At 56.4% G+C, this 20,603-nt stretch overlaps 1 protein-coding gene across 12 annotated transcripts in view; it reads right to left on the bottom strand.

Moving 5' to 3' along the window:
• The window catches only part of CLASP2 (cytoplasmic linker associated protein 2), a 141,467-nt gene that overhangs the window by 25,606 nt on the left and 95,258 nt on the right, over positions 1 to 20,603 (bottom strand). For 4 of the 12 annotated variants that reach the window (XM_027835789.1, XM_027835792.1, XM_027835791.1 and 1 more), the window contains 8 exons: positions 20,169 to 20,270; positions 13,425 to 13,595; positions 12,775 to 12,882; positions 10,152 to 10,214; positions 9,413 to 9,519; positions 7,433 to 7,683; positions 6,441 to 6,504; positions 5,569 to 5,571 (listed from right to left, as the gene is read on the bottom strand). In XM_027835789.1, coding sequence (XP_027691590.1) covers positions 5,569 to 5,571; positions 6,441 to 6,504; positions 7,433 to 7,683; positions 9,413 to 9,519; positions 10,152 to 10,214; positions 12,775 to 12,882; positions 13,425 to 13,595; positions 20,169 to 20,270 — 869 coding nt within the window. The remainder of the gene's footprint in view (positions 1 to 5,568; positions 5,572 to 6,440; positions 6,505 to 7,432; positions 7,684 to 9,412; positions 9,520 to 10,151; positions 10,215 to 12,774; positions 12,883 to 13,424; positions 13,596 to 20,168; positions 20,271 to 20,603) is intronic. The other 8 variants (XM_027835794.1, XM_027835797.1, XM_027835795.1 and 5 more) reach the window with 4 other exon arrangements.

Raw genomic sequence — 20,603 nt, 5'->3', positions numbered from 1 at the left:
CGAGGACTTCCAACCGCATTCGGCTTGGGGTGGGAGGGCAGGAAGAATATGGGAGCAGACAAATGCGGACCTTTAACTACTAGCTAGCTTAAGTGCTAACGAGCTTAGTCCTGAGTCAACACTACATAACTGTCCGGCAATGCCGAGAGGGAAATGGGCCAATTTCAGGTTTTCTGGTGTACGTGGATGTTCAACTTGTTATTTTCTACAACCGACCCAGAGGAATGTTTAGACAGCCTCTATGATAGCCAAATAGATAAAACATGTAATGACCAAGATCAAATGCTCTGGCTAATTTCTAGTAAAGGAAACGTTCCCACGTTTTGAAATGCCGTTAAAAACACCAGAGAGCACGGCTTCGGGGCCGCCTCAAGCTCTGAGCTGATCATGTTTACAGAAAAGGGCCCTGTCATCATTACGTACAAGGCTGATAACATAACACATACTGTAACATGGGACTGTTAATCTTAAATACTTCAGGTGAAAAACTGACGGGTGGGGGTGGCAGAAAGGCAGGCAGCCAGAACTCATCAAGTGTTGAGCCAAACAAGACCTCACAGAGAATCCAGAGAAGTCCACTTTCCTTAGCGTGTTCTCTCTTCCTTAGGATGCACCGGACCACAGCCTCATTAATAAAAAGGACCCACCTGCCTTGGAATTAGGGTTGAGCAAACCAACCTCAGTAGAGACACCTCTGGAAGACAGAGGGCATGGACTTTCTATGGGCACGTCAGTGACTCCTCCCCTAGTGTAACAAGATCTTCCTGAGCACGACTGAGACACACACCTTGCAGACAATCCCTGCCAGGAGACGTCCATAGACACGGACAGCACCAAGAGCGAGCACTGGCCCAGACTATCTCCTCTTGGTCCTGTGGTCTGGGGCTCAGGGCAACAAAGGAAGGCCATTTCCAACAACCATCCTCCCAAACTGGACTTTGCTCCAGATGCCATGACATGCATGGAGCGCTGGGCCAGGAGTCAGCAGGACCTGAGTTCAAATCTGGCCTCAGACACCTACTAGTTGTGTGACCCTGGGCAAGTTCCTGCACCTCTGTCTGCCTCAGCTGTAAAATGGGGCTCCTCCCAGGGTTACCAGGAGGAGAAGATGAGATCCGAACTGTAAAGTGCTTGGCAGAGTCAGTGCCTGGCACGTAACAGGTACTTCACAAATGCCCGTCTTCCTTCCTCCCTTCTCCCTGTCTTCCCATTTCAGAACTTGATCCCTGAGAGCTTTCTGCCCTTCTGTGGGAGAAGACATTGCTCTTTGCCTGAAGCCTGAGCTGGGGGACTCACTCCTCCCAAAGGCTCCACCAATTCACCAGCCGCTGCCAGATTCTAGGGTGGTTCCAATCAGATCCAGAAGACTGGCTCCACCAAGCACCATTTTTGAAAGGGTGTTGGTGCCACGCCCTGGTTTGGGAACTCTTTTTTTTATTTTCCTCTGGGTCCTTTAATAGGAACTGGCTGTACTTCTTTCTTCAACGCTTCCTAGACCGCCTTCTCCACCCGTCCCAGTCCCTCGCCATGGGCATAGCCTTCTGGAAGACAATGAAACAAGCATTTTGAAGTGCCTACTGTGTACCAGGCACTGTGCTAGGCACTTTTTGAAAAGGGATCTCATCTGATGCTCACAACCGCCCTAGGAGGAAGGTGCTGGTGTCATCCCATTTTACAGAGGAGGAAATGAAGGCAGACAGAGATGAAGCAACTTGCCTAGGGTCCAGACCCACCGCTAGTGTCTGAGGCCAGGGGTACTTGGGGGTCCCTCTTCCATAGCTCTCCTGCCTCCAGCGCCTTTGGCTGATACTCGGAGGCCAGGCAATCTAAGGTACTTCCCCATCCCCACTGTCCTTCCTAAAATTAAGCACCTCCCTCTGGACAGGCCCGACCACGGGGTGCAGGTTGGCCTTGGACAAGGCCATTAAAGGCCCAGATCTTTTCCAAAGGATCTCCTCCTGCCTCTCCCATCTTGGACTCCCCACAGATCCCTACCTGACTCCTTCCCCTCATATTCGGCCCAAACAGAAACAAGGGGTCCACGGATCTGTCCAGAAGGCGTCCTGCAGGAGACTGCAGACGGACTTCATTTTAAAGTGTCATCTTACCTCTGTTTTGTTTTATTTCTTTTGCTAACTATCCCCCCGCCTCACTTCTATCTGATGGGCTGCTCTCCAGGGCATGGCAGCCTGCCTCTGACACCCCCATCGGGGTCTCTCTGGACCCTGCCACCCTCATCCCACTGGTGTGGTCATCTGCAGATGGATGGACGTGCCATCTCAGACCTCATCAAGGTCCCTGGCTCTTTGAGCTCTTGGTCCCCTGGATCGATCCAATAACCCATTCGGGCGACAGGGTTTACTGACGTCTGAGTGACCGCAGGGCCATTCCATCCTCGGGAGGTCCCGACAAGATCGCTCACTGACTAGCAGCCAGTTCTGAGGTTCCCAGGGCTTCTTGCCTCGTACGCCTGGGCCCGTCTGACACCACAACGGGAACGTCAGCGGAGCCCGCCTGCTGCTCACCCATGTGCTGCCAATGTCCGAGATGCCTGACCAGAAGAGCAGACCTCAAGTTCTGAGTTTTTCGACCTGCCCTCCATCTTCACTTCACTGCTGCTACTGGCCATTGGCAAAGAAAGAAGCAAACGTGTTTGGCTGAGCAAGTCGGGCTGTTTTATTTCCTAAGATAAAACTAGCAATTCTTTGTCTAGAGATGACCACGTACTGTCTACCTCATACTGGAGTCTATACTGTCAGGGGAGGCATTCGCTTACTGAGGACTGAGGGGTAAGAGGCAGAAAGGAGGCAGCCTCCGAGCCAGCCAGCCCAGCGCCTCGCCATCAGGCCCAGAGGCGTTCAGGGACGCCCACGGGCACACGGCACCGAGGAGCCGCTGATCTGGCACCGTTCCCCTGCACAGCGGCAGCCCCTTGCGACTGACGGGCACAGGCTGCCCAGCTAAGGCCGGGGGGTGGGGGCGGGGGCCGGGGGCCGGCCGCTTTAGGTGTGCCAGCCATCATCACATCGAGGACAGAAGAACAGACCCCAATTGCGTCAGTTAATTAGTAGATGAGAAAAGCACATCTCCAGACAGACCCACAAGGTGTGCACAACTGTACAGAGAGTTGCATAAATCGCAACAGGTCTGACACTGCATGAATCTTTGGGAGAGAAAAAGTGAGAGAGAAGAAGGGTTAATGTCATCATCATGCAGCAGAGTTAGGTTTCCAACAAATATGAACCAACTTACTCTCTACCGAGAGTTCCGACACAGGAGACAGCATGCAAAAAGAAAAGGAAAAAAAAAGAAAAACACACACATTAGTTGCCATCAATGCAAAGTCCCTGTGTGGAAGAAAACACAGCAAATCAAAGACGGCAAATGTGGTCCTCCAAAAGCTCATCATTAACCTGGCCCTCTCTTCTGCCAGGAGCCGGGGACAGCCGGGGAGGAGAGCCCAAACCTTGATTCCTGGCAAAGCCCCCGGTGGTGGCGGCAGCGGTGGCGGCATCTGCCCATGGGATCCTCCGCGGGGGAGCCCTCTCTGCCCAGCTCTGCATGGGCAGTTGGAGGGCCAGGAAGAAAGCCAGAAACCTTCCTTCCCAACTGCACACTTATTTTATGCATTAAAAAACCCCAGACTTCCCCAGAGGGTCCCCGACCAGTGAAAAGTGAAATGACTGGCCCCAGGTCACAGGAGTAGGTCGTCAGAAGGAAGCTGGCTCTCTACCCTGCGATGCGGACCCCTCCTCTGGAGCCTGACAAAATAACCTTGACAAGTTTTCTGGTTTAAAATGAACTGACAGGCAGCCCAGAGCAGCATAAATGAACGTCGTTACTGCTGTACACTATTTTTGTTCGTTTTGTTCAGCATTTCCAACGACATTTTAATCTGATTCAGGCTAGTTTTGGGTCTCCCCCCCCCGCTGTGGGCTGTGCCCCAGACTGTTCCTAACCCTGGCCATTCCTACAGCGAAGATGCGGTGACTGGGGCATGTGTGGCCGTCGCCCCTCATAGGCCCAGTGTCAACAGGCAGAGGGAAAACCGCAGCTTTACACAGGACCTGTTGGTCAGCTGAGCATCTGCAGGGCATCTGCAGACAGGAGGTGGGGTAGAGCCTTTCACCGAGGAGCTAGATGCAAGCAGACATCCTCCCCCACCTCGTCTAGGCCCCTGACCGTACTCAGAAAAGCTAGGCAGCTGTTGAACCCCGAGGCCCCGCCGCTCTTCCCCAGGAGGAGGGGGTTCTGCTCCATGGGGCCAATAGGAGGATGGGGCCAGTAAGAAGCTCTCTGTGGGGAAAGGGCACCCCTCGCCCCCCATCCAAGTTGGAGGTTCCTGTGTTGGCCCGCTGCTCTGCCACAGTAAGGGACAGGAATGGAGCTGGCTGGCAGAGCAGTAAAGGTCCATGGGGTGGGATACAGATCTATACACACACACACACACACACACACACACATCTATCTATCTCTATATGTTTATAACTATATATATACACACACATACATACACACAAATGCATTTATGCATACGTGTGTACATTTATGCACATGTGTGTGTGTGTGTGTGTGTGTGTGTGTGTGTGTGTGTGCTGGGACAGCTAAGTGGTCCAGGGGATACAGCTCTGGGTTTAGTTCAAATCCTGCCAGAGACACTTGACCCTGGGCAACTCACTTCACCACCATGTGCCTGCCTCATTTCCTCACCTGCACAATGAGGACAATAACAGCACCTTTGCAGGGCCGCGGCGAGCCTCAGATAAGGTAAGAACTGTAAAGCGCTCAGCACAGGTACGTAGGAATCACTCTATAAATGCGCGCTGTTATTACTGTCATATATAATACATATGATCATGCATTACATATGCATGTATAATTTATATTCACACATGTAATGCACAGACAGAGAGATCTCTGTCTCACTCGTGACTTCTTAGGCCTTTTATTAAGGTTCACATGTGGAACGGGCATAGAGCGCTGCACCTGAAGTCTGAATCTCACCTCAGACACCGGCTACCTCCCTCTCCCCTCTGTGCCTCAGTTTCCTCATCTGCAACACGGGGATAAGAACACAGCCTCGCCCCAGGGCTGCCGGGGGGGCTCAGAGGACACAATCTGAGCTAAGGGCCTGACCAGGGCCAGAGTCAGCGCCTCTCACTGTCGTCAAGAAGGGCCCCCCGTTGGTGTTCCTTGTGAAGACATGGCGGCCCAGGACCAAAAGAGGGGCGGAAGAGGGAAACACAGCCGGCTGGCGCGACGGCCGCCAGAGCCGGAGAGGAGGGGGAGGCGCACCTCCATCTTCCTGACCCCACGACAGCTCGGTCCTCATGACTGAGACCCTGACACGAGGCGAGGAGCAGTGCCTCATCAGGGAGGCCACAGAGTCCCCTTCTGAGAAGTCCTCAGCCCAGGACGGCCGTCCCCCGGACTCGCTAGCAATGCCTTCCCTCTCCCTCGGCTGGGCGCCCCACTTGGCCTTCCTGCCTGGCCTGGGGCAGCCTGTGAGGGCCAAGGATGCTCAGAGCTCTCAGGACACACCAACAGGTCACGGCAGGCCAGGGCCACTCTCTCTTCTCTTGATCCTCATCCCCATTCAAGAGGCGATGATGAATCTCCTTTTGAAAACTAACTTTTGGTTCTGGTTTAAAAAAAGAATCCTGCATTTCAGCCTCTCTCCGTTATTGATGACCCGAAGTGCGCTGCATTACTTCTAGAGTGAAATGCTCCCTCACAGAAGAAGACGGAAGGCTGCTAGGAAGGGTGGCTCGGGAGCCCCAGAGCGCCCACGCTCATGTGGACAGGGGCCCGTTCCCCACTTTGGCTTTGGAAGGGGCGCTTCTTGTGAAAGGGCGTGCACCTCTGGAAGGGACGTTCAGAAGAAAACGAACCTTCCAAGAAGGAACTTGAGAGAGGAAGTCGTCTGTGCCACTGACTGGTCAAAGGGCCGAAAGCTTCCGCTGGGCCATCGCCTGCCCTCTCTAAGGGACACGTTACACACAGAGATAAGGGACAGGGAGGATAACACATAAAAACGGTGAGGGAGCCTGGGACGCGAGTGAAGGCGATGGGGAGGAAGGCCAGAGACCGGCCAGGGACATCTCATGAAGGGGCTGTGGCCATCCCCGCCCCACAGCCTGGCTCCTCCCGTCAAAAACATGGTTAGAAACATTTCACAGCAACGAGAAAAGTCCATGCCCGAGGTCCGGTTCTGCCCTGGCTTTGTAGGTCTGACTGCGGACTCATGTGGGTTTTGTGCCAGAAGAGAGACACACAGACAGACAGACAGACAGAGAACGGCTGCTTCCCGTCAGCTACTGGGGTCGGCACCCCCCACCCCCCATGTGGGCAGCAGTGCCGGAGGCCGCACTGGCCACTCGGGCTTTTCAGTGCTCGTGTAGACAAGCTAAGCAGGTGAGGGGCTGTGGCATCAGACTTACCTTGCTGTGAGGGTCAGCGAACATCCTGGTGAAGATCTCACACAATCTTTTCAGCTCGACACGACTAGCAAAATGACAAAGAGCTGAATTAATGACCAGATGGAATTTCAAGAAAACATTTGAACCCTGCCTTCAAAAGCGTCACTAGGCCATGGTTTGCTGACCACCACACTGCACAGGGCCCAACAGGCGTGAGGGATGGGGTGGGATGGGGGAGGTGGTGACGGTGAGGAGTGGGCAGCAGAGGGGGTGTGGGCATGAGCGCGAGGGTGACTGACACCTGGGGCTGGACACGGGCAGCGTCCATCCTGGGGGGCAGGTCACACACCAAGGACCCCGTGCCAGCCCGGCCTGTGCCTTCTGCCAGGCAGATTTCGTCCTCCATGCTTTTTGTTGCACTGACCACATCCCCAGGACTATCCAGGATCCCAGAGCTTGGGGTCAGTTCCTCTCCAAAGGGGATTTGGGGCAATTTGGACTGATCCGCTGACTTCACTGGGCTGGGTATCTGGCTTTTCTACGCCAGTCCCTGCCTTCAAAGAGTCCAAGGTAAAAAAGGGACTGGAAAACCCCCAGGCCCCCGGGAGACACCGCCATGCAGAAAGCTCATGCGGGGCCTGGAGTCAGCAAGGCCTGAGTTCAAATCCAGCTTCAGATCCTTCCTTCCTAGATCTGGGGCCCTTCACCATGCCAGCCTCAGCTTCCCCCGCTGTAAAACGGGGGTAACGGCAGCATCTCCCTGCCAGGGTAGCCGCGAGGACCCAACGAGGTGGTATTTGCCTTCTATCAACGCGCACTATGATGGTGAATTAAACTGAGAAGGATGGGCAGAAGAGTAACGACTAAGCACGGATTCCGGGAGGTGCGTGAGAAGGAGCAGTGACAGGAGGGAGGGAGCTGCGGGCAGCTTGGGGGGTGGGCAGGGAGCCAGGGCAGGCGCTGGGCAGCAGTGCCCAAAGGCAGCGACTCTGGGGCCCCTGGGGCCCCCTCACCTCAGCGTCCGCTGGCTCCTGAGCAGGCTCTGAAGGCCCAGCAGGCCTTCCTTCCTCTCTGACCAGTTGGCGCTGGCACAGCGGTTCAGCACCTCGGCCACGTCCTCCGTCTGCCGCATGTAGGTGGGGATGCTGCCGTTCCGGGAGCTGTAGGAGCGCTCAGAGCAGGCGCTAGAGGCGTCACTGTTGGCGTCGTCGTCCGAGTACATGCCGCCGCCGTAGAGTTCATACCGCCTGCGCGCGGGCTTTTTCTGGGCATGGCAGGGCTCAGCGTGAGGAGCTGCGTGTGGGGGACTGGCCACGCCCACACCCACTCCGAGGCCCTTCCGATGGGCAGGGGAGGGAGCTTGCTCCCCAGGGCATCTCCTTCACCCCTGCTCCCTCTCCTTGAGGACCGAGGCCAGGAAAGTTCCCGATGGCCAAGGGCCGGCCTTGCGTCCATGCCCTGGCACGCTACGACCCCCGCCCCTCCAAGCCAAGTGGGCTCACAACCGAACCATTCCTGTACGTCAAACTGGGCTGGCCCGAGAAACCCGCTCTTGGCCTTCCAAGTCAGAGTAGGAAGAGAACACGGAAAGCTTCCTCTAGACCGAGGGCACGGGACCTGCGACCTCGAGGCCACGTGTGGCCCTCTGGGTCCTCAAGTGCGGCCCTTTGACTGAATCCAAACTTCACGGGACAAATCCCCTTCATCAAAGGATTGGTTCTGTAGAACTTGGACTCAGTTCAAAGGCCCCAGAAGGCCACATGTGGCCTCAAGGCAGCAGGTTCCCCACCCTGCTCTAGACTCTCTAAGACAGGCTGTGGCACTAAATCTATGCTGAATTTAATTTGTGTGGGGAGAACTCTATGAAAGTGGTGGATGGCAGCCCCACAACACTTCCATGAGCTACCACGAGAGTCATGGGCAAGAGGTCCTGCCTCAATTGGGAGAATGTTAAATTAGAACCAAGCCACAGAGTCAAAGGGTCACGAGACTTCCCAGGAACTATCTGAACTGTTCTGCCTTCTCTTTCCCCAATCTGCCAGTGGAGCGGGAGTGGGGCCGTACTCCGTGGGCCAAGAGATGGCCCAGCTCCCTCCTGGCTCTCCATCGCTTTCTGTGCCTCTGTCCTCAAGTCTAGGGTTCTGATCCTGCCTGGGCACCAAGTGTGACCTGACTTGCATGTCTCCTCTTTTGTCAGAGAGCTAGCTGAGAATGTGGTGCATAGATACTGCACAGACAGAGAAACATGGTCACAAAAGGGGAATAAACAGCCATTTATCTACCTTGGTCCGCATGTCTCCTAAGAGCTGAGAGCAGTGAATTATCAGAGAGAAAAATGGAGAACAGTGAGAAGACACCCCTGTTAGCCCTCCCTTCCTTCAACAACACAGGCTCCCCGACACAGGGCCGGCCCCGGAGGGCAGGCAGCCACAGCAAACACCTCCTCGAGAAGTGGGCCCGGCTGCTGACCCCTCCCATGTCTAATGCCGAGCCCTCAGGAGGCACGACGGGGCTGGGTCGGTCATCTGTGACCGGTGGGGGCAGGACATCTCCCTTCCACTGGACTCCATGGAAACTCCCAAAGGGTTCTGTGGTCTCCTTGGGACGCGGGACCAGGGGCATGCCCGCTCTATGACCCAACAGGCAAAGGAAGGACAATGTGAGTGCCGGAGGCGTGCGAGAGAAGACGAAAGCTTCTCTCTCCCCAGAGACGCCTGCACACTCCCAAAGCCACAAGTCTTCGACACAGTGAGAAGAGGCTAAAGCAGGCTTCGGGACAAACAAAACGAAACACGTCCTACACAAATCCTGACAGGGCGCTTCGGGCCTCTGCCCCGGGGAACCTTCGCCCCCACGAGCTCGGGAATTTTTCTTTCTTCCTTTTAGCAGTAACTGAAACTTCCCCCCAGACAATGGCCCGTCCCCATCGGGCAGGGGACAGGTAGGTCCCCAAGCACCAGAGTAACTAAGAGAGAGGCAAGGGGCGTGCTTACCAAGGCGTCGGCGACGGCCTCTTCCACGTCGGAGCCCGTGTTCAGGACACGCATGGCGCTGACAGAGGACGACAGGCGGCTGGACTGACTGATCCCGTAGCCCGTCCCTGCCGCGACAGAAGGAAGCCGAGTGTCACACCCACCCTCGGAGCCAGGGTGTGGGGTTTGGAAGGCCATGGGATGGACAAGAAGCACAGGAAAAATGAGGGAGAAACAGCAGTTCAAATGGAGCCTGTGTGGAGAGCCGCGGGGGTCAGGAGCCGCATCCAGGGAGGCCGGCCTCCTCTCTGAGCTGCCCAAGCCGCGGGCCTGACATCATGTGAAGTGCTGTTGAGAGGGGAAGCCCGGGCCCCCGACAGGAGGCCGCCCTGGTGGGGACGAGCGCGGGTGCGCGTGGGTGTGCGTGTGTGCGCGTCTGTGTGCGTGTTCCAAGCAAGCACATGAAATGGACCACAAACATACATCTCGATGTTAGAAAACGACATGCAGTGGGAAAACCAAGAGTCTACACATGATGGGACAGACAAGAAGAGAGGGAGAAGGGCCCCGAGAAGGCAGCGCCCCAAATGACCACTCTACGTAGGGGGATTCTCTAGCGCAAGGACCGAATGGAAAGAAATCAATCAGGGTCTGGGAAAACGGGGTGGGGTGGGGTGGGGTGGGGATGATTCAACGGAAATTCAGTTAGAACAAAAGCAAGATGGCGGCAGAGCCGAGAGCCAAGGTACTCATCCTTCACCTGTGGCCCCGCAAACATCGGGGGTGTAGAGGGCACCTGTCGATCTGGAGTGATGCCTGGAAGCTGGAATAACAGGACCACACAAAGCCTGCCTGTTACCACAGGAACAGAGCGGGGGCCGTGCAAGCAAGCGAGGGAACGAGCTGGGGGGGCCCAGAGACCCTCTGTCCACAGGCATGAAGCCTTTGGGTGGGGGGCAAGGGAAGGCGGGGAGGAAGGCCGGGGCCCAGACCCTCCCCCTCCAGAGGGGCTTCCCTGAACGCCCTCCCTGCTCTCTCCTGGGTGGGCAATTACTTTAAGAAGAGGCATTTCCCACAAAATCCAGGCTACTGTCCTGAAACATATCTGGCCACAACCCTAAAAAATGTTTGTTTTGAAAACGGCAGCACGATAGACACTGGGACAAGCGCCCATTCAGGCAGCATTCTGAAATGCCCGTTGTAAAAACAGGAAGAAATTAATTTGCTATTTTTCCCATTAGCTCTGTCCTTCAAAAGGCAAAGTCAAGAAAATCAGACACTTTAAAAACTCTAAGCTTTAGCAGGCCTAATTTTAAAACCAAATTAAAAAAAACATATATGTGGCATTTGATTTGCAAGGAAAAAGTAGGAAATCTTTTTTTCACTCCACAGTCAAGTTTCAGCTCAAGAACCCTAAAGCCACAATGCATTTTCTGTAGATGAAAGAGTGTCCGTCCAGATGGGAATCAGATCACATTTCTCCACGCTCTGGACATGGATCATGTAGCCACATGTTCCTTCCGGGGCTCAGGCCAGAAAGGAAAACTCTCCAGCCTGGATGGGTCAATTACCCAACGTCACTCTGTTGCCTGCTCCCACCCCAGGCCTCACCACAGAGGGCTCTGAATGAGGAGGATGACTACGGGGCAGCAGGAGGAAGCAGCTTCCTGGCTAAGTTTGCAGAGAACTCAATCCGTGGGCACAGCGGCCGTGGACCTGCTATTTCATCGGGAGGCAGCCACTCTGGGCACAGCTCTCCCCAAGGGGGGCCCGAGGGCCCAGACCTGCCTAACCCTAAATGTGCCACTCCGGGCACAGCTCTCCCCCAGGGGGGTCCAAGGGCCCAGGCCTGCCTAACCCTAAATGCGCCACTCTGGGCACAGCTCTCGTCCAGGTGGGCCCCAGGGTCTGTGCCTGCCTAACCCTAAATGCCTTGCTCCCTGCACAGCTCTCCCCCAGGTAGCACAGGGGCCCAGGCCTGTCTAACCCTAACCCATCTACACCAGTCCCTGGTCCTAACTGCCTGCAGGGAGTGTCTGGGGCAGAGTGATCGGGGCAAAGCAGGACAAGAGCAAAGTTAGTGCCTCCTCCAGACGTAGAAGGCAGAAAACAGCCCTGTCTAGGAGGCTCAGATGGCCGGCCCTCTCTTCCTACAGAAGGGGCCTCCCTGCACAGCACCCCAGAAGGGCAACAAATCCTAACAACACTTGTTAAGGAAAAGGAAACCACTTCTTTCTATCACAAGCCAAATTCAGAAGTCATACAAGAATCAGAAAAGTCATGGGCATCCAGTACACAAAGAACCAATCCAAGCTTGGCAGGAACGGCCAGCCTGAGTCTGTCTACACTTTGGGGTGGGGAGGGAGGCTCCCAGGTGAGAGTGGAGGAGCACACCTGCCTCCTCCTGGAGCTTCTGGCACCCACGAGTGGAAGAAATGGAAGATGGGCACAGCAGAGCCCCAGCGTGAGCCAGCTGAGGAGGGGCATGTTTGTCGTGTTAATAGCAATTGTGGGATTTTAGACCCAAAGTGTCTTAGAGGAAAAACCCGAAGGGAGTGAAGGGGGAGCTCTGCTTACACCACCCTGACTCCCGCACACACACGTGCACACGCTTGCAGTGAGCTCTCTTGTCCCTTCCTAACCCTCGTCCCCTCTCTCCTTTGACTATGACGGAAAGCGATCGTGGGGATCGGTGGACCTGCGCTTTCCACACGTGGCCAGGAAGTGTGAAGGCAATGCCGCAGGCATTCCCATGTCCCTGAAGCTGCTTCTCAAGAGAGACAGCATCGGAGTTCACTTTCAGGTGCCCCTGGGACCCGAGCACAGGGGATGGCAGGGTTCGGACCCTCACTCAGTCAGAACTGGCTGGCTCCTTCGGTCTGTGAGGACCCCCAGACTAGGGCCATCAGAACACCTTGGACGCAGCACTTTTCAATGCCCAGAGATGCCAAGCCACGTTCTTCTGGCCTGACCACGGCCTCGGGACTTACTAGAGGGCAGGGGAAGGCCGGAGCCGTTGACTTGCTATGGGTCATACAGGGAGCTGAGACCAGCATGGCTTTTGAGGCCTCCCCCATGGTGACGCTGGAAATGGAAGTCAACGTGGTGCATTGGGGCTTATCGTCCATCTGGGGCAGCAGAGGGCAGGACAGAGTCACCAGAAAATCCTGGACAACGCTGGCTTCCCTCCACACCCCAGAGACGGACACGAGGGCATCAGAAGAGGCCTCTGGCCTCCTCAGGGACCGGCGGCACTGCGGGGGATGAGAGGGAACAAGCAGTGCCCACCATGGGCCAAGCCCCGATACGGTAATGGGAGACGGATGAGACGAGGTGAGTGAGGGCAGAACAGGCCATGCCACCGCGAGTCGCCAAGTACTCACCCAGGGGCTGGAAAGAGCGGACCGGACTCGTGTCCCTGCTGCTCTCCCGACTGGCCTCGCGGCTACAGCCCTGACTCACGCTGGGGCGAGGGATGCGACTGCCTCGCGCTGTGCCCACGGACCGGCACGACGGGACGGAGGGACACAAGAAAAGATGTTCTTTAGTGTGTGGTCCCTGAGGATTGCTCCGGGCGGCCTCCAACCAGCTCCTAGGCTGCGTCTGTTGAGGGGGAGCCCTCCGATGTCCCTCGGCCCACCCCGCCGGGGCCTCTGAGAGTCACCTAGAAAAGGGCTCCTCGCCCCAGGACCGAGGCCACGGCCCCATCATCTCTGTCCAAAGTCTGCAGGGAGCAGCACCCGCTGGAAGGGAGAGGCAGGCAAAAACCTGACTGCTTTTGATAAAATTACACATTTCCGGGCAAACCCAAGACAAAGTGGTTGGCTGCTCGGTTGGGCCAGTAACTTAAAGGTCTGCTTCCAAACAAACCCTTAAAATCCAGAGCAAGGCAGGAAGATAACAGACAGGGCCACAGAAACATAAGGGAAGCTGGTGAAGCGCGCAGGCACTCAGCAGGATGCTGGGCCCAGGAGAGCCCTTGGGAAAGCACGAGGGAGACAGAGAGGGCCAGAGGGCACGCGGCAGGCCTTACCTACGGAGAGGCGAGAAGGGCTAGCCTCTCGGCTACAGCCCTGGCTCCGAGGGATCTTGCTTCGCTTCTGGGCCGACGCGGGACTGACTAGTGCTCTCTGAACGCCTGAGCTCACGGTGGAGAGCGCGGTGCTGGTTAAAACTCTTCCTGGGGACCCCGAGCGACTGCCAGCTAAACAGTGGAAAACAAGACATGAAAGGAGGCACAGGAAGTTTCCAAAGTGGTAGGAAGTTATGGGAGGACGAGTGGGATGGCCCACCAAGGAGGAGACAAGAAGCTGGTCAGAGCGTGGGTGAGGAAGCCCCGGGGTTCCCCTGGGTGCCTTCCCCAGGCAGCCCCAGCGCACAGGACACCCGGGAGATCCGATCGTCCGAGGACACAGTCGAAAAGCCCCCTCGCCTCCCGATTTGTGAAGCTATTCTAAGTGTTGTGGGCAGGGGGCAGGGGCTCTGACGGAAAAGTGAGAGCCCATGGAGAGCGATGGGAGTCCGGCCACTGAGGAGGCTAGAGAAGAGGCACCCGTGCATCGGGGCCTCCTACCCCAAAGGAATTCTCCCTGGGATGGAGCAGAGAAGCAACCGTCCGGCCTCTGCTCAGGGGCCCCCAAAGAAGGGTGGCTGTTCCCCACTGGGACAGCTCTCCTGCCCTGCCCCATCTCCCAGGCCTGAACGCTGGGACCCAAGAGGGTGTGAGCCTCCCTCTAAAGGAACACCATTCCAAGACAGCTCCGCTGAGTCTTCGCCTCTACCTGCTCAGACGTTTCCCGTTCCTTCGGCCAGTCCGGGCCCTGCACCACCCCAGCCCTCTCTACTGCCCATGCCGCTCCCGAGGAGGGCTGAGGAAGGCCTGTGCCCTCTGAGCACAACCAGGGCTGGCGGCCCCTCAGGCCTCTGCCAACAGGGCCCACGTCAGCTCAAGAATTTACCTCTAAGACACTCAAAGTTTCTTATTTATTCAGCCCCATGCCCTCGGCTACCAAGACTCCCGAGGAATCAAATTCACCAGCTGTTAGCACTACCTCCAAGCTTTGTGTCATCTGTAAAGCAGACCTGTGAACCTTCTCGGTTGGGGTCTTTCTCCAATTCACCGACAAAAACAGGAAGTAGCCTTGGGCAGTCCTGCCAGGCTGACGGTAAAAAGGAGTCTGGCCGCCCAGAGAGGTCCATGTGCACGTGTGGGACAAAGTCATCAACTATCTCCCTAATAACTCGTTCAAGAGTTCTCCCAGGATCCAAGTCCAGATCCCAGATGGAGGATCTGCACTCTCCCTCCCTTCTTTTTCTCCCATCTCTCTCTCTTCTTTCTCTGTCTCCTTCTTCTCTTCTCTCTCTCTCTCTCCTCCCTTTTTTTCCTTTTTCTCCTGCCTCTCTCTTCTCTCCCCTCTCCTCTTCTCTCCCTCTCTTCCCCTTCTCTCTCTCCCTCCCTCCCTCTCTTATCCCCCCTCCTCTTTGTCTTTCCTTCTTCTCTTCTCTCTCTCTCCCTCCACCCATTCTCCCTTCTCTCTCCCTCTCCCTTTTTCTCTGGCCTCTTTCTCCTTTCTCTCCCTCCCTTCCCCCTTCTTTGTCTCCCTCCTTCTTTTCTCCCCTCTCCCTCCCTCCTTTCCCTCTCTCCCCCCATGCCCCTCTCACTCTCTCCCTCCCCCTTCTCTCTCCTCCCCCCAAATGGGGCCGCTGGTTGTTCTACAGCCTCATGCAGCCCCCTCCTGTTTTCTATGACCTTTCAGCTATCACAAACACTGATCAGCTGGCGCCTCTTGGACACACGGATCAAATCCATCCGTTCTGTGGACAACAGCGAGCAGCACTGACATGGCGCTGCACTAAGCGCTTTACAACTATGAGCTCATGCGATCCTCACCATGATTCCCACTCTATAGCTGAGGAAACTGAGGCAGGCAGTGTTGGTTAAGTGGCGTGCCCAGGGTGACAGCTAGGAGCACGTGTCTGAGGCTGGACCCGAGCTCAGGTCCCCCTAACTCCAGGCCTGCCCGCTGAGCCCAGGGGCGCCCCCGATGCCACGTCCCCTTACTGACATCGGGCACTGACTTTCTGCTGCTCATTGTTGTTCCCAAGATCATTCCCCTCGTGGAGAAAAAGGACGCAAAGTGTGCGTGGAGCGGCCTAGGCCCTCCTTCTGGAGCCCTCTGTCTCTGTCTCTGTCTCCCCTGGGGCGGGGAATAGGCAGGTTACAGGTAGAGTCCCTGCCCCCATCTTGGCAGCTTAACCTCTTCTGGAGTGATTTGAAAGATCCCTGGCCAATACGTTATTACCAGCCCTTTCTGGACAAGAATACGGCCAACCTGCCCGATAGTCTAAGCCAGTTGGCCAACTGCCCAATTCATTTTTCTCTTCCACATCCTTTGCCTTCGATGAGCATCTGGGCTGCCGACTGCCCAAGACTTCCTAAAATTGCTGCAGACTGGGAGCATCATCTCAGAAGTCCCCGTCTCTCTGTCTGTCTCCCACCCTTTCTGGATGAGTCTGGGATACGTGGCCAGGGAGGCCACCGAGCCTGAGCAGGGCAGGGGCCAACAACGGACAGAATGCTGGGAGGTCAGACATTTGGGCCAGGCCCTGAAGAAGCACTTATTCTCTCCCCCATCTCCATGTCTTCCCACAATCTGTCCCAGCCCCAGCCAGGCCTGGCCAGCTACCTTCTCCTTCTCCAGCTGGTCCTCCAGCCTCTTCTGTGCTCTCTAATGGGCCTAGACCCCACTTCTCCCACGCCAGAAAGGAGAGTGTTCTCCGAGCTGTCCTCCATTTGTCCTCTCTCTGAGCCAATTTCTTCTCCTTCAGATCAATGCCTGACCACCTTCCCTAGTTCCAACCCACCCTGTCCCCTGCAGGGTTCTCCTTTTCCAGATCAATCAGGCTCTTTCTCCCTCTTCCCCTCCTTTCCATGGAAGCAGGAAGCACCTGCATCTTCCAACTCTGAGATTTTAAACTGCCGGGGGTTAAGAATACACGAAGACGCACACTGCCCTTTACAAAGCCCCAAGCAGGATGAAATGTGGTCCAGCCTCCCCCCCCAGAGGGGTTGGTCCAAAGGTGTCTTCCCAAGTTCTTGGCATTTTACGTGGTCCCCCCCATGCCACCGACTGTCCCAGAACAGGCAGAGCCATGTTTCTTTTCCAGCAGATTCTAGTTGTTGGAGATGAGGCCACAGCATCCCCACAAGGGAAGAATCCCTCTGTGGACAGGTAGGGTAGGTGCCCCCTGAACTTGGTGATTCTGGGAAGGCTCCTCTCACAGCATCCCCTCCAGGCAGAGGCTTTTCCACGGAGCTCCCCGCCACACGCACGTCCACGGACCCTTCCCTCCCTCAGCCCCCTGGCCATAGGCACACGATGGAGAGCGTTATGGGCACAACCTGACTGGATGCAGACCAGACACAAGTGAGGCACAAGGCACATGGCAGACAGTACGACGTCAAGGCTGATGTTACAAACGGCTCTATTCAGCAGAGACACCACCAGGCAGAAAGCTCTGGAGCCCAGACCCTGCTGAGAACAGAGCAGATGTTCTCTGGGTGGTGGCTCTGTCGGAGGCTGGGATGGGGGGGGGTGGGTGTCTTCCCTGGCTCCCAAACAGCCCCAGGCCAGCGGGGGCCCCAAGCGACAGTAACTTTGCTTACAGCTGCAGTAAGAGTGTCCCCTCGGGGAGTCCAGGCCCTCCAGGCCTCTCCTGGACCTTCCCACCTTATCAGCCAGTGAGCCAGGGGCAGAATGCCGCCTCAGCTGGCCACAAGGCTCACTCGAGGGCCGTTCTAGTGAGCTGAGCACCAGGGGACGGCATCTGTGCGGTGCAGAGGCAGCCGGGGCCCCGGGGCAACCATGCCAGGAGCGTCAGTGATGGGATCCCCAGCCAGAAGACCGTGCCTGCAGCCCAGCCTGGGGCTGAGGGTCAAGAGGCCCAGGGCTTACGGGGGTCCTCCCTGACCAAGGCCCAGCGATGGTCACGAGGAGGGAGGGCTAGGGCTTCTGCTGAATAGAGCGCTCTCTGGGAGATGCAAATGGGTGACGGAAAAATGCATGCGCACATCCAGGCCCTGGGTTCTTACCGCCCATGGGGGTAGCCGACTGGGATCCTTAGCGGGCGTGAGAGGGAGGGAGCAGAAGCAAAGCAGATTCAACACAAACAGCAAACGGGAAAGGAACGCTTCAGTCAGTTCACGCCAGCAACGACGGCCAGACCGCCAGAACAATGCCCCCGCCCCACAGGCGCCCCCGGCTCTCACGGCCAGGCTGAGGAGATGCTCGGGGACAAGGCAGAGGGGCCCACGCCACAAAAGACGGCCTCCCGGCTTCATCCTTTCAGCAGCCGACCCGGACGGCCTCGAAAGGATGAAGGCAGCCAACATGCAGTGGACGGACTCGTTCTTAGGAATGGCGGCGGTCACAGGCCGACGAGGCTTCGAGAACTCACGAGGGAAAAAGCCCAGCCCCACTGAACGAGGCACTATCACGAGAACACGGGCCCAGGCCCCATTCAGGCACCCGGGCACAAGGGAGTCTGGGGCTCATCTACGGAACCGCCTCCAGCCCCAGCCCCGGCCCCGCCCCCACCCCGCCCCCGGCCCCGTCCCTTGCCCCCCGCAGGTCTTCTCACTCCCATCCCCTTTTACTTCTCCGAGGCAACAATCCTAACACACACCTGCTTCGATCCAAGAGATCCGATGGGATTTTTCTTAATGGTGACGTAAAAAACATGGAAAAACCAAGCATTATGCTCCAGTGGGACTGGAGAGCAGAGACTCATGCATCGGTGACCATGGGTCACAGCAAGGGGTATTCCCTGAAGGGTTTTGGGAGTACAAACATGGTCAAACAAACCAGAAAACCCCCAACACCCACCAGCCCCGGGCCTTTGGGGAACCGGTTTTCAATGTCACAGACTGAGCTGTGGTCCAGTAAGCAGAAGGTCCCCTCCAGAGGAGCAGAGCCTGACCCGAGCCTCCCCTCAGGGCCCTAGCTCCCTCAGCCCAGACGAGAGCCCCTCCCCTGATGGGGGGCTCTCCTGGGAAGTATGTGGATCCCAATTCAGAACTTGAGGCTGCCTTCCTCAGCTTTCCTTCTGGACTCCCTCACCTGCTCCTTCAACAGAGCAGGGCGGGTACCCTTCTTTCACGTCATTTGTCAGGGAACGTGCAGTCGGCAGAAGCCGCCAATGGGGGCTCATTTTCTGGACTAGAAGGTTCGTGTACACAGCAGGGTCACCAGCTTGGCTTTCCAAGGGCATCTCTGGCTCCCCGGTGTCTAGCCAGGACGTTCTACATCCATCGCAGGAGTTCGGGGGTAGAATGTAAAAGCCAGAACTCGGGCCATCTAAAGAGGGGCTTCTTTCCTGGGCAAGCCCGAGTGACCATGGGCTACCAACACTTGGTCTCCTCAGGCCCATTGGTCAGCAGAATCTACTGGGGTCCATTCTACATGTGCTCTCCATGAGATCACAGATGGTGCCCTCAGGTTTAAATTGAGGACAGATTTTGGATGGGGATGTGATTGGGCCTCAAGACAGTTGGTCCTGTCTGGCTACCTAGAATCTGAATTCTTATTTCTAATATTTTTCCTTCAGCCACATAAAAAGCCAGACAGTCTCAGTCTACAGCAGGGTCTCTGCAAGCTTGCTTAAAAAACCATGATAAGGGGGCAACTAGGTGGCACAGCGGATAGAGCGCCGGCCCTGGAGTCAGGAGGACCTGAGTTCAAATCCAGCCTTGGACACATAATACTTCCTAGCTGTGTGACTCTGGGCAACTCACTTAACCCCACTGCCTCACTTTAAAAAAAAAAAAAAAAAAAAAAGTAAGGTTTAAAAAACTGTGATAAACAGGTTTCAACATGATTGGCTTTTTTGCAATCCCAAATCCTGACTTGAAACATTCAATACCAGGATTCTGAGAAGGGAAGCCCCTGCAGGTCCATTACACCAACACGGTGAAACGTGCCCGGCTGCAGGTCAGCCCGCTCTTGTCTCACCACAACCCTCCCCGATGCCAGAGATGTGAAGGGCCAGTGGAAATCCCCTCGAGGGAAGGTGGTGCCTCGAGCACCAATCATGGGGAGGAAATCCGGAATGCCATACAAAGATGGCAGAGGAACTCCCTGGGCATTTACAATTTTAGTTGCAATAACCAAGCGAGTGATGAATGAACACATTATTCTAAAAGGACTGCAGACGTGTCCCCTTTGGGTTAGTGACGCCTTCGTGAAAACAGAAAATCATGGGAATGGTGACCTCTCCAAGTGGGCGAGCCCCACCCCGGCACAGAGCAGACGCGTAGCCAGTGCTTCTTCCCCCCGTTCCCCCTCCCGGGAGGAAATCGAGGCAGCACATACCTGCCTGCAGTTCGAACCAGAAACAAGGTACTGCGGCAGCAGGGTCTGAGGGAGGACAGGGAGAAATCACCTTGTGTGTTCATCCTTCCACCCGCGTGAGAGGCTGGCGGGTCAGCTAAAAGGAGGGGACCTTCTGACGCGGGCAGGGGTGGGGGTGGGGTCCTGATCTGAGCCAACCCTAACAACACGCCCACACCACACAGCAACCCCAGAAAAGGGCTCATCACATGCACCACCACCGAGCCACACCGCGCTGGGGAGGTACCTTCGTTTTTGTCAGGTGACGAGGAACCTAAGACAAGAAGGACAACTCAGTGGGTGGCCTTTCTCCGGCCAAGAGCTCGGCCGTGCCCCCGCCTCTCCTGGCTATCACGCGGCCCGCAGGCTGGACCACGAGTGATACGTACGCTGAGACTGGGAGACCATCTTGGTCCGGCTGCGCCCCCGGGAATCCGCCTTGGAGTTGGCCACGCCCGCCACTGCCGTGGAAAGCTTGGATCTCATGCGACCTGTGGAAGGAAGTCTCCGTTATGAGGGCCCAGGGCTCCTTCTGGGGCCCTGAGAAAGGCTCACATCACCACTTTCTACGCATCTGGAAGCTGGCGGGGACTGCCTCTGAGGCGCCCCGCTAAAATCTCTACTTCTCAGATGAACTGAGGTGCACATTTGCTGCGGCTAAAACCAAACAGGACTAGGCCCTGACAAGCGGGTGCATCTGGACGCCCTCTTTGAAATGGAAGGCTGACAAACAACGCCGAAATGAGACGTCTCGCTTCCACCTCTCACGGTCACGTGCATTTTCTTCCTTACTGGGAAGGGCCCGGCTGTCCCTGGCGGTCTGA

This window comes from Vombatus ursinus, unplaced genomic scaffold (genome assembly GCF_900497805.2).
Source record: "Vombatus ursinus unplaced genomic scaffold, bare-nosed wombat genome assembly UNPS02014817.1, whole genome shotgun sequence".
Taxonomy (NCBI): Eukaryota; Metazoa; Chordata; class Mammalia; order Diprotodontia; family Vombatidae; genus Vombatus; species Vombatus ursinus.
The sequence above is the reverse complement of the archived record's forward strand: the minus strand, read 5'-3'. Positions and strand labels throughout refer to the sequence as shown.